We start from the raw sequence: 12671 nt of genomic DNA on the forward strand, positions 1-12671 counted from the left end.
AAATCCACAAAAATATGATATTTCGAAAAATTATATGGAGAAAATGCATTAAAGGATAAATGGTAGTAAAAGTATAATCCCCATTATGAATTCTTTTATGTTTGTTCAATCTTCAATTTTTCAGAGCAATTGAAAAATGAAAATATGAAATTTATGTATATCCATATATCTACTATAAATTCCAAAAAATCGAAATTGAATGTATCTCCGACGAAGCAAAATTATTTTCTGATGTCTAACGAGAATAAGGAAGTAGTCATCGATCCAAGATTCAGAGATATCTACACATGGAAGGGTGATCTCGAAGAGTCTAATGCTGTCATTTCTATCAAAGTTGTTGATGGATTTGATCCGGCCAAAGTTACTGTCGCTCTCAACGATAAGAAGAATGCTATTTCTGTTCGTTATCCAGATCAGCCACCGATCATTGAAGGTCAACTTTTCGGCGAAGTCAAAGGTGTTTCAACCCAACTCGTCGAGGATGGCAAAGTTTTCAAAATCATCATTGAGATGCTCAAACAAGAGGATCCAGAAATCCTTGTTACTGACATCCACCCAGATACACACCAATTAGATCCAATGTCCTCTTACATCATCTTCTCTGATCGTGCCAAGACGATGAGTGATGCTCTTTCAGACGAGCACTTCAAATATCTCGAATTTGGCCTCAATGCTAACTTCGTTCCATCATTATTAACAGCTGCCGAAATTTTCCAGCATGTTCCAGATCTTGCAAGCAAAGCAATTGAATTATACATCATTGCTGCAGATAAATACGATGCTTCTCCAGCTCAGCTCCAACTTGGTTTGTTATTAATTCGTAACCAGAAGTTCGAACGTGGTTTCGAATTCATCGAGCGTGCTTCAAAGGACAAGCAATTTACACTCCCATCCATAATCCTTGGTATCTTACTTTCTCCAATTGCAGATATGGAATATCCAAAGAAGGATGCCAAGCGCGCTGCTGCTATCTTCGAAGAAGTTCTCAAGACAGAGCGCTCACACATCGCACTCCACGAACTCGCTATGCTCTACTACAACGGTATTGGCGTTGCAAAGGATGAGGCCAAGGCCAAGGAGCTTAACGAAGAAGCCGCTAAGATTAACGGCGGTGAAGTTCCTCCACTGGAAGTCCGTGATGAGACATACAAGCCAAAGCCAATGGTCGATGAGTGCGGATGCGGACATTGTCACTGCCACGAGCACGAACATGAGCACGAGCATGAACACTGCCACTGCCATGAAGGAGAAAACCATGAATGCTGCGGTAAGTGCGATGGGAAAGGCGGATGCGGCAAATGCGACGGCAAATGTGGCTGCGGCGACCATTGCGGCTGCCATGATAAGAACTAATATAATTATAAACAAATTATAGACATTTTCCATCCTTTTCAACAAAATTATTTATAATTTGGTTCATAGATCCTGTCGAATCACGAAAGATGTATGAATTTCATTCTCAATTCATTTACAATGAGACTTGTGTTTCATTTTTTCCATAAGCACACCAGTAATAAGGCACATGAATGAATACAATTTAAGTCATTTATTCATATCAGCATAACTTTGTATAACTGAGTTTATGTAGGTATACTCTCAAATAACTCTTTAGGGTTCAAATATTCAATTGGGGATTAAGAGATTGGATAACAGAAGAAAAACTAATAATATTTGTAACCCATTGCATGGAAAGAATATTTTACCCTATTTTGGTCGCTAAATCATTTGATATAATATTGAAATCGAAGTTAAAGTATTTTTGTCACTTTTTGATTTTAATTTTCATGGACAAAATGGATGAAACAACACGACAGCAATGTATCACAGTAACAAAAGAATTGATCAACCACCCACTTGCATCATATCTTGCAGAAAAAACATCAACAATTAAAGAAGATTTATTGAGATTTGAAGATGAAATTACAATAGGAGGCATTTTAGTAAAACTCAATGAAAATAAATACAGTAGCATCAACGAGTGGAAAGATGAAATGAACAGATTTTGGGAAGAATGTTTGCATGAATATCAGAAAGGAAGCCAATGCTACGCAGCTGTTTGCGTTTTAAGTGATAAATTCCAGAATAAACTTGGAACGATGAAATTCACTCCCGAAGAACGTTGGATTCAAAAAGTTAAAGCAAACGTAAAGATATTACTTCAATTAATATCGTCGGCAAACTCATAAATCTCTATGGCATCATAATTTCATTACAAAGAACAATTTTCTCATTACTATTAGAAATATTATATGATTTTTACGAATTTCAAGTAATTAGCAAGTAATGTCATCATGTCTGTCACGATTACCAAATTTTCTGATTGTTTTATTTACAATGTACTTTATTATTGTTTATATTAAACTTTTCTGTATAAAAAGTCAAGTATACTATTTGAAAATTTTATTTTTAACATAATAATACACATATAGAAGTTTAGAAAAGTGAGATACCATTTGGAATTATAGGGATTTCAGAAGGAGCATTAAAAGCATGGAGTGATGTATTAAACTTAAAGTCTCTGATCATCACTTTAGAAACATAATTCACAACATCTTGAGATTGATGATTTCTGTAGATTTTAATGAGGAGTTCTAAAATTATTTTATTCTGTTCAACAACGGAATTGGAAGCAATTCTAGTAAGTACATCTAAGTATGAATCATTTGAAAAATCGTTAATAAATTGCTGTGGTAAAAAACCGAATTTATCTTTTTTGTTATTTGGGAATGAATCATCCAAATTTCCAAGTCTATTGAAACAGGAAAATAAATCACATATAGCCTTTGATTTAGATATTGATTGAAACTCTCTGAGTGTTTGCATTTGAACTCTAAAAACAATTTTTGTGTTATTATCATAGACAGGTTCATTCAATATATCTTGAATCTTCTTTTCACTTACTTGGGCAGAGTTCTTCAATGTTTGTATAAAATTATCTGTTGAACTTTCAATTTGCATATGAAATGAAAAGTGACAATTTTGTAAAATATTCTCTCAGAGAACAAGAACAAAGCATTCTACAGAATTTATCATGGGTTGGATATTAATGAAAGAGATGAATAAGAATATTCTTGTTTCATTACGCAGTATAAGAGATTGGAGTTTGATAAATTTCAATAGAGTTATTGATTAAATATTACGCCATCCGATGTGGAATCAATGAAAACAAAGCTCAACTTTCTTTCTTTTGCATCATGTGCAACAATTATAAGTGAAACACGAAATATGATTGCTGATCTACTGTTTATTAGAAAAATTATGTTAAATATTGCTATATTTTACCTCTTTTGAGGGTGTGTTTTGATCGGATATTTCTAATTTCTGATTAAGATGACTTGGATGTTTCATGATTAACTGTAACATTGATAACATCAATCCGCTCTTTGTTCATGATCTTTTATATGACTAAATACAGCTCGGCTCATAATTTTGTAATCAATGATCGGATCTCATAATTTTTCCTTCTCAAAACTAAATTTTTTCCTGATTCACAAAAAAATTTTTTTTTATTGTTCGGAAATGACCGCCCTCGATTTTATCGAGAGGAAGGTCATTTCGCACAGTCCTTCTCAATTCGAATCAACCCTTACGACCCATGCAATAATTCAAGCTTCTCAAATCGTTGACCCGCAAAAAAAGATAACTTTAATTTTAGATTTAGATGAAACACTTGTGCATTCGCGTTTCCACAAGCCTGATTGGTATGACTATGAAATGCCAGTTCAATACAATGGAATTACATATACGATTTATGTTCAAAAACGACCTGGATTTGATGAATTTTTCAAAGTCATTGAACCACTGTACGATATTTATATATTCACTGCATCTTTACCCGAGTATGCAGTCCCTGTTGTTCAGAAGGTTATTCCTACTTTTCCCGCTTCAAAAGTTCTTACTCGATACCATTGTCAACTAATTGATGGAACATTAGTTAAAGATTTAACCATTTTTGATAGAGACCTTTCATCTATTATGATTGTCGACAATTCTCCAGCTTGTTACAAATTACAGCCAGAAAATGGAATAGAAGTGTCTTCCTGGCTTGGAGATTTGAGTGATGATGAATTACTTTCCTATTTGCTGCCAATCTTAGAGGGTGGCGCAAATGCGATCGATGTTCGTCAATATATTTATAATTGTAGCCAATAGATTTTGTTATTAAAAATTCGCGTTTATAGAGTGATTTTAAAATATATGATAATATGTTTAGTTTTGAGAATATGGTTACGATTATAATATATTTGTTAAATTCATCAGAATATTGGACTAATTATAAGAAGGGTATTGCAGTTTTGATTTAAAGAAAGCTAATTCCGGAATATAGCTTATATTATAGAAGAATTGAGGATAATTTAACGAATTCCAATTTTTTTTCCATCTTACTACAATGATGAAAGGATCAACATTGAACTATGAATATAATTGTAATCATTATTGAAGAAAGAAGCTATTCATTTCATATGAATTGATACAAGCAGTATATATATAGCTTATCAACAGTCATGAAAAAATTATGGAACTAAGTGCACAAATTGAAATAGAAATAGTTTTCTAGACAAGAAATTATCTGGAAAATTAATGTTTTATTTGAGATTTTATTATCTAGTTGAAAGAAATGTATGTTACAGTGCTATGTAAGTATATGCACTTAGGCAAGTTTTGAAAAATAGCAATCAGAAAAAAATTGGACGGACAATTTAAATTTGAGACATTGCCGATTAATAACATTTTTCCTCTCAATTTTTCTGAGAATTTCAAAAAATTTGCATTGGGATCTCAAAAATTGCCAAATGAAGGATTTTTTATCAGACAGATCGAATATACTGGTAATATTTATTATGTTTTTACTAATATCTCATATGAGGACGGGATCAAAATTTTCATAATCGGTCATCTCACTTTTCAAAATCCTTTATTATGAAGTCTATTCCTCCTGCCAATTTATGCACAACAGACTTCCCAATTGGTGACCTCAAAGCCCCACAATATGCTGCCGGCTTGACACCAAAAGAACTCCAATATGCTGCAAATATGATTCTTGCCCAAAATGCTGGTGCTTTAGTTCTTTTTGACCAAGTTTCCAAAGAATCAAAGAAGATTCATGCTTTCCTCAGTGCCTTCCTTACAGAAACACCAATCGAAAAGCTCAGAAACGCAGAACAAAACTCACCTCTCTTCTACTTGTTAGAATTTGCATGCGCATTCTATTACAACTCAGGAAACTATCTCGGCTTTGGTGATACAAAGTTTGTACCACGTTTAACAAAGGAACAACTCCGCGAAATCGTTAAAGAGAACGCCCACGTTTCCAAACTCCTCGACGAATGCATTGAAGACATCTACGACGTCTCCGGTCCAAAGTCACAGCTTGGATTTAACCCAGATGGATGCACAGTCTACTATCAACCAGATGATTTCACACAGAGTGAAGCAGAAGGCATCGATCAGGTTCTCAAGGCTGCAGGCGTAAGAATTGAGAACACAGCAATCATCCGTCATGCTGATAAATACGAAGTTTCAGTTGCATCAATCGAAGTCGACGAAAAAGGCCAAAAGGTCGGAACATACAACGGAAAGGATGTTTACGTTACAAAGGGACGCTCCTCAGAAGCTCTCAAGAAGGTTGTTAAGCACCTCAACGAAGCATTGAAGAACGTAGCTAACGATACACAGGCAGAGATGATCAAATGCCTTATCGAACACTTCACAACCGGTTCCGTGGCCGCCCATGTCAAATACAGTGAGCATTGGGTTAAAGATGTCGATCCAGTTGTAGAAACACATACAGGCTTCATTGAGAACTACCGCGATCCAAAGGGATGCCGCTGCGAGTTCGAAGGCCTTGTTTCATGCGTCGACAAGAACGAATCCGTCGCTCTTCATAATTTTGTCGATTCATCAGCAACAATCCTCAAATTATTACCATATCCAAAGGAATACGAGCGTGCTACATTCAATCCACCATCATACAACGCATTAAACATCTTACAAATGACATCTACAGGATATCCGATCGGAATTAACATTCCAAACTACGACGAAATCCGCTTAAACGTCGGATTCAAAAACGTCACCCTTTCCAACGTTCTCTCCTCCGTCGCTGTCCAGAAGAGTGTCTTAGATATCCTCGATCCTTCAATCCGCGACGTATTTTCAGAGTACTGCGAGCAAATTGAGTCTCTCGCTGTTGCCGCCCACGAACTCTACGGCCACGGCAGCGGTCGCCTTCTCAAGCAGAAGGACATTGAAGGAGGTAAAGTAGATGATCTTCTCAACCCAGGCCGTAAAGTCGAAACTTGCTGGCCAGAAGATGGCACATCCTTCGATCAGATGTTTGGCGCTTGCTCATCAGCTTACGAGGAATGCCGTGCTGAAACAACAGCTGTTTACCTCACTTTCTTCGATGAAGTTCTCGATATTTTCAATGTGGCCAAAGATAAAAGTGTCAGGAGGAACTTCCTCTTTGTCACCATTGTCAAGATGCTTGTTGCAGGTCTCCGCTCGATGTGGTGCTACTCCGCAGAGGCTAAGAGGTGGACACAGGCACACTCCGCTGCAAGATTCGCCATCCTCAGAGCTTGCATCATGTGGGGCCGCGGTGCTGCAGAAGTTAAGAAGCTTCCTGATGGCGGATACCAGCTCTTCGTCGATATCAACAAGCTCGACGGAATCCAGGACGCAATCACAAGGCTCCTCAAGCACCTCACTTACTACAAGTCAACATGTCTTCCTGGCCCAGGAGCAGATTTCTTCGCAGCGATGACAGCTATCGATGACAGATGGATGGCAGTGAAGAAGTTCATCGACGCACAGCCAAGGAAGAGACCTGCTTACTGCGGTGGCGTCGTTCGCGGTGAAGCTGGCAATTACAAGATTGAATCTGTTGTCCAAGACAAGGCAACACCACTCGATGTCGCTCTTACATTTGTTGAGAATATTAACCGTGCTTCTCAGTAAAAACTTTATATCATTTTTTATATATAAATCTTTTTTTATTTATTTAAATCTTGTATGATGATAAGTAATGTTGAATGAACTTTTCAATCAAGTTTATTTGCATAGAATATAAGAGAAAACTCTTTATTTTGTCTTGTTTGAAATAAATATTGATACCATTTCTTCGTTATTTTCACTGTTTGCTAGTTGGAGAGGGGTTAATTCATCTCCGTCTTTAGCATTGATATCTGCACCATTTGAAATAAGAATTTCTGCAGTTTCTTTGTTATTAAACTTGGCTGCATCATAAAGAGGGGTAGATCCATCTCCGTCTTTAGCATTGATATCTGCACCATTTGAAATAAGAATTTCTGCAGTTTCTTTGCTATTTTTCTTGGCTGCATCATGAAGAGGGGTAGATCCATCTCCGTCTTTAGCATTGATATCTGCACCATTAGAAATAAAATATTCTAAAAGTGATGAAAGATGGAAATTCGGAGAATAAACAAAACATGTGTTGATGTCATTTGTTTGATCCAAATAAACTAAAAATGATTGAAGATTATTGTATATAGAGCACAATTTTAAATCAATTTTTATATTGTGTTCATTCATCAAAAATGTTACGAAATCAATGTTGTGTGATATAATTGCATATTCCATGCATACTTCATCTGGTTTTTGTACTTTCAAGCATTCATTTATAATGTCTGTATTTCCACCCAAAAATGAATATCTGAGACAAATTGGAGTGATTTTTGATTGAAATTTCGTTCTTAAAAACTTAAAACAATCAACAGATCCATGATAACAACATAGTTCAAGTAATGCATTATCAAATCCTGAAAATGGATATAAATCACTAAATAATATTTGATCTTTATCAAATCCTTCTTTTTCTGTAAAATTTATCAATGCTATTTTGTCATCATCCATAATAGATTTGTAAATTGTTTTTTGGTCGTGAATATCAGATGAATAATGAGAATCTTCATAATCGTTAAAACTTTTTTCTTCGTTTTCATTCAATACTATTTAGATGGTATTCGTCAACAATTTGTTTGGCAATCGCTAAATATGATTTCATGTAGCGGTTGTTATAAATTGAAAGTTGGGATATTGCAGCGATTATCGCATCAGGCCGAATATGATAACAGTCAATCAGGTTTTGTTTGATTTTTTTGTAAATTGCGTTTAATTTTTCTTCGTCATTTGTTTTCAGCCGGTACAAAGCATTGTAGACATCATTATATCCTGTATAAATCTCCATCAATTTGTCATAATGAGTTTGGTTAATTTCTCCCTTGGACATCAACCAAAAATTTGAGATGTCATAATTTTACATAAATTTCATTTTCAAAAGAAGAGCTATATTCCAATAATGGTTTGTTTCATCAACAATTGCTCCATGGATACTAAATATGAAATTTTGCAGAATTCTTTTTTATTAACTCTTGATGTGTAATTGATTATATTAGGAGAGAAGCATCAAATACTATTTGTCCAATTACATTAAAAGGGAGGACAAATTTTAAAATAAATCGTTTATGAGGGATTTTTTTCATATCCAGTCTGAATTTACCTTCAGTTATACAATTTTTATGTATTTTTCTTTTTGCAAATCGAAATATTTAAAAATTGAACAATTCAATTTAAATATTAATAAGAATTAATGCCCAGCCAAGTCTCACTAACTCATGTAGGTGTAATTATTTAATTAGCATTGTTTTGCTAGGACTCTGATAAAATGATGATTTGATGAAAAGTTATCAAGAAAAGTTTATTGCCGCTTTGAAGTCAAATAAAGTGTATGATGGATACCATCATTGGGGAATGAAATGCATGTAAGGTTTTATAAAAATTATTTCAAATCACTTTTTTTACAAAATCTGATTCATTTTGATTCAGAATAGAAAAAATTGAAAAATAAGGTGTACAAAGACCTATGTAGTATTTTTTATTTTGTAAACCATTTCAGAAATTTTTTTGTAAAGAAATTGATCGCCTGTTTATAAATTATGGAGGAATATGGTATTCAATGGGATTTCACACGGTATAATCGATCTTCTGATAAAAAGAAGGTTAAGTATCGTGTTGCTACAGCATATGACATTAAAATATTTAAACAATGTCCAGTTTTGTCCCTATTGAATCTCAAAAATGATCAATCATACTATAAAAATATGAGATCGATTGTAGAATCTATATCAGGTAAGAATTTCCCTGATCCTCAAAACCAAAAGTCAGCATTTTTATCAAAAATTAAGGCAAATAAAAAAATATTGACGCCTGAAACGCCAGAGGAAGTGATGGATCACATAAGCCTGCTTCCCAATACATTCGATATTTATCAATACATGTATAATTTTCAAGAAAGTTTACAAAAACCCCAACTTTTTTTTGAGACAACGAAATTAGTAATCAATAGCAAAAAAATTGTGCACAACATAGAATTATACGAACAATTATTTGTACACCTCTCGCCATTTTTACTTCAATTCAAATCCAACCCTGATTATCATATCTTTGAACAGCAATGCATTATCATGAGCCTTTTTGAAGCAATTGTGCTTAGTTATCCCATAGAATTAAAGCAATACGCCGCATTTGTAGAGAGAGTAATCAATTGCTTTATAAATTTAATTATTCATTCCCGCGAAAGTATACAAATGTGTGCATGGAGATACCTCACATTTATCGTAAAAGTAGCTGTATTCCGTGTTAGTGAACCTGTTGCTGTTAGTTTAGTGGAAAATATCGTTACAAAGATTATTCACATACCGCAGATTCATCAGATGCTTTACCACTTACTAGTTACGATGAAAGATGTCTTTTTTCTCCCTGTCATTTACTTTTCTTCTCAAATTTTGAAAAGAGTTGAATTTGATCAGCGAGATTTGCAAAATATCATGAATGTTTGCAGGAAGAACCCAAGGATCAGACGTCCTTTTCCTATCATACGATATATGCTGCAACATTCCATTTATCCGTCTGAAAAAACTTCAATTTGTTTTTTGATCTTGAGTGAAAACAAAAGATACTTCAAGACATGCAAGTTTTTGGTCAGATGGTCGAGAGTATATATAAAAAGAACCTTCCAATGGCTTGTAATCGCTAGAAAAGCAAATAGATATTATCATTTTCGCAGATACGTTGCTTACAACCTTTGGAAGCTCTACAACCTCAATATACCTAATATATCTGAATCTATTGAGGTTGCTGCATCTTCTCTTTTGTATTTTTACCCAAATTTTCCGGATGTGGCCGGATATTTCCAGATTTCCACAATTGAGCCTGAGTTCCAAGAAGAATTCAAATATCTATGCTATAACATGGATAATTTGAAATTTCAATTATTATATCCGGCTGGTTGCTTCAAACCACGTGAAGAAGTTGACAACAAGCCGCAACAGACTCCCGAGGGTTCCGATGATGAAAATAATGACAACTATGATCAGAATCATAATTCTCAGTATAAAGTTGATGGAAACTTGGATTCAGACGAATTAAATGAAGAAAATGAACTTATAGAGAACTATGTTCAATTTGAATTCCCTCCTGTTGAGTATTCCTCTGTAAATTCGACCAAATCTTTTACGAAGAAGAGTAACATCAGAAAGCGCCCTGCCACTTATGTGCCATTTTTGATATTGGTCATTGCAATGTTCTCCTATTTCGTTTGGTTTGCTTATTTTCAATATGCAAAGTATTAATAGATTTTATGTTATGTTTTAGTAAATGTCGTAGCGATTTATATTTGTTTTTAATTTCACAAGTCTCTGTTGATCAGATTTATCTTCTGGAAATTTATCGATTTCTATTTCGTATTTTTTTAAAAAATGTTTAGAGCAAATAAATGAGGACATTAGATGCTGATTATAATTTACGATGAAACTGAACTACTATCCAACTTTTCATATTTTATTATCAATACGTGATTTATTCAATTTGAATTTAAATTTGTAAAAGTGACGGAAATAATAAAAAATAGAATCTGACAATTTGTCAAATCTTTTTATATGATTACTCGGTAATATAGCAACTATTGTTCAACTTTTCAGATCATCGCATAAAATTTTTGAGTGCTTGTATCAGAAAATAAAACACTTGTGTATGTATGTGTGACCTCTTTAATTCTGATTGAAAACTACAATTTTTTGTCTCATCCACCATTTATGGAATTTCTTTTAAATTTTCTTTATTTGCAATTATATCATGAATTGCATACTTATCGAATTCAGTTTTAGCTCAAAATATAAATCATAGCCTTTCAAAAAATTAGCAGACTTTCTTCAATTATCAAATTCACAGTTAAATTTTATCAATCCTCAGCAATACTATGTCAAGACGTTCATCCAGTCATCACTCAAAGAAACCATCGAGTACAACGAACTCATCTAGCTCTCAGTATATGACTTATTCATCAGAATCCAGTCAGCCAAATGAAGAATGTTTCTCCAAAATAAAAAACATGCCGAATTTATATACTCTTACCAAAGGATCCATCTTTCTTTTGGCTTTGCGAAATGACCAATCGTTTTATACGCATATTGGCTATTCAGTTATACCAAACAATGGTAAAATCTTGATATCTAAAGAAACGGAAAAAGGTGCAGTTCCTATTGATAGCATGATTAACAGTGATGGGGTCGTTAAACATTATACATCTCCCACACCAATTATCAACGAAGATTATAAGGTTCCACCAAAAGCTGTTATTCTTCGATTCTTCATAATTGATGAAGTGAAAAATGCCTATCAAATTGTCCAAACATTGCTTATCGATGGTTGTCAAGAAACTATTCGTGTTTCCATTACGGGTGACAAAAATTTCTCTAATTCATTCACTTTCAAGCAGCCCTTGAATGTTAAAAGAAATATGCCTCCAACCTATCCATATATTGATTTTCACCATCATAACAAAGTTAGAGAAATTGATGGTGTTTTACGCCATAAATTTAAGTTCATGCCTGAAATGGTTAAGAATACAGCAGCTATCCTTGTTTGCCAAGTCATAGGAACCAAAAGAATCCAAGTTATTTCATCTTATCCATTATGTGGAAAAGAAACGATTTTTGTTGAATGTACCAATGATAATTATGAACCTCGCACTCTTGATCAGGTCAAATTCGATACTTGCCGCATAAAACATCTCAACCACAAATTGAATACATCATTCAAGCAAAATGCTTTATACCCTGGCATGATTCTCATCAAATTAGTAAGACCTAACATAGAAAACAGAGTTCAAGTTTATGATACTTTATATCCAGGACCAGAAGTTCACGATGTCAAGATACGTGTAGTAATTCCTAAATCAGATAATGAATACTCGTTAATTACTACAATTCCTGTACCAAATACAAGAATTATCGAAGAAAAGAGAGAACGTATTGATTTCAGGCACGAACTCTACAAAGAGAGGTATGGTAAAGGTTCTGAAGATGAAGACGCCATTATTGAGTATTATTATTACTCTGATGATGAAGAAGAAAAAGAAAAAGTTGCTGTTTTGCCAAAGCTTGTTCTTTATGTAGATGACGATGGAAGGATCATTGATAAAGATGGCACAAACGCTAACTCTTCTAAACTTAACGATATCTTGACAAAGATGAACATGAAAGGTATCAAAGTTAACTTGCAATACAAGTAATTGTTTAATATTAAAGTAAACTATCATGTTATTTTACGGAAATTTATCTCGATAAATTATTTTTAAAAAAAAGAAAAAA

The 12671-nt window shown here is 34.0% G+C and overlaps 9 protein-coding genes across 9 annotated transcripts; 6 read left to right on the forward strand and 3 right to left on the reverse strand.

The window, feature by feature from the left end:
- Positions 1-221: 221 nt before the first annotated feature.
- Positions 222-1384, forward strand: TVAGG3_0040230 (tetratricopeptide repeat domain domain-containing protein; the record flags this gene model as incomplete). The annotated part of the gene is made up of 1 exon (XM_001323964.1): positions 232-1353. The coding sequence occupies one exon, from the start codon at positions 232-234 to the stop codon at positions 1351-1353; it is 1122 nt and encodes a 373-aa protein (XP_001323999.1).
- Positions 1385-1654: 270 nt separating this feature from the next.
- Positions 1655-2378, forward strand: TVAGG3_0040240 (bromodomain family; the record flags this gene model as incomplete). Its single annotated transcript, XM_001323965.1, has 1 exon — positions 1785-2186. One exon carries the CDS (start codon positions 1785-1787, stop codon positions 2184-2186), a length of 402 nt encoding a protein of 133 aa, XP_001324000.1.
- A 55-nt stretch (positions 2379-2433) lies between these two features.
- Positions 2434-2958, reverse strand: TVAGG3_0040250 (uncharacterized protein; the record flags this gene model as incomplete). Its single annotated transcript, XM_001323966.1, has 1 exon — positions 2434-2958. One exon carries the CDS (start codon positions 2956-2958, stop codon positions 2434-2436), a length of 525 nt encoding a protein of 174 aa, XP_001324001.1.
- Positions 2959-3512: 554 nt separating this feature from the next.
- TVAGG3_0040260 (phosphoprotein phosphatase protein) lies at positions 3513-4181 on the forward strand (the record flags this gene model as incomplete). The annotated part of the gene is made up of 1 exon (XM_001323967.1): positions 3520-4152. One exon carries the CDS (start codon positions 3520-3522, stop codon positions 4150-4152), a length of 633 nt encoding a protein of 210 aa, XP_001324002.1.
- Positions 4182-4919: 738 nt separating this feature from the next.
- On the forward strand, positions 4920-6988 carry TVAGG3_0040270 (dipeptidyl peptidase III-related family; the record flags this gene model as incomplete). The annotated part of the gene is made up of 1 exon (XM_001323968.2): positions 4921-6960. The coding sequence occupies one exon, from the start codon at positions 4921-4923 to the stop codon at positions 6958-6960; it is 2040 nt and encodes a 679-aa protein (XP_001324003.1).
- A 33-nt stretch (positions 6989-7021) lies between these two features.
- Positions 7022-7875, reverse strand: TVAGG3_0040280 (spectrin binding; the record flags this gene model as incomplete). Its single annotated transcript, XM_001323969.2, has 1 exon — positions 7084-7875. One exon carries the CDS (start codon positions 7873-7875, stop codon positions 7084-7086), a length of 792 nt encoding a protein of 263 aa, XP_001324004.1.
- An 85-nt stretch (positions 7876-7960) lies between these two features.
- On the reverse strand, positions 7961-8251 carry TVAGG3_0040290 (proteasome regulatory particle assembly; the record flags this gene model as incomplete). Its single annotated transcript, XM_001323970.1, has 1 exon — positions 7961-8251. One exon carries the CDS (start codon positions 8249-8251, stop codon positions 7961-7963), a length of 291 nt encoding a protein of 96 aa, XP_001324005.1.
- Positions 8252-8957: 706 nt separating this feature from the next.
- On the forward strand, positions 8958-10688 carry TVAGG3_0040300 (uncharacterized protein; the record flags this gene model as incomplete). The annotated part of the gene is made up of 1 exon (XM_001323971.1): positions 8958-10652. The coding sequence occupies one exon, from the start codon at positions 8958-8960 to the stop codon at positions 10650-10652; it is 1695 nt and encodes a 564-aa protein (XP_001324006.1).
- A 566-nt stretch (positions 10689-11254) lies between these two features.
- On the forward strand, positions 11255-12634 carry TVAGG3_0040310 (uncharacterized protein; the record flags this gene model as incomplete). The annotated part of the gene is made up of 1 exon (XM_001323972.1): positions 11279-12592. The coding sequence occupies one exon, from the start codon at positions 11279-11281 to the stop codon at positions 12590-12592; it is 1314 nt and encodes a 437-aa protein (XP_001324007.1).
- Between the last annotated feature and the right edge of the window lie 37 nt (positions 12635-12671).

The sequence above is a fragment of the Trichomonas vaginalis genome, chromosome IV (genome assembly GCF_026262505.1).
Source record: "Trichomonas vaginalis G3 chromosome IV, whole genome shotgun sequence".
Lineage (NCBI taxonomy): Eukaryota > Parabasalia > Trichomonadida > Trichomonadidae > Trichomonas > Trichomonas vaginalis.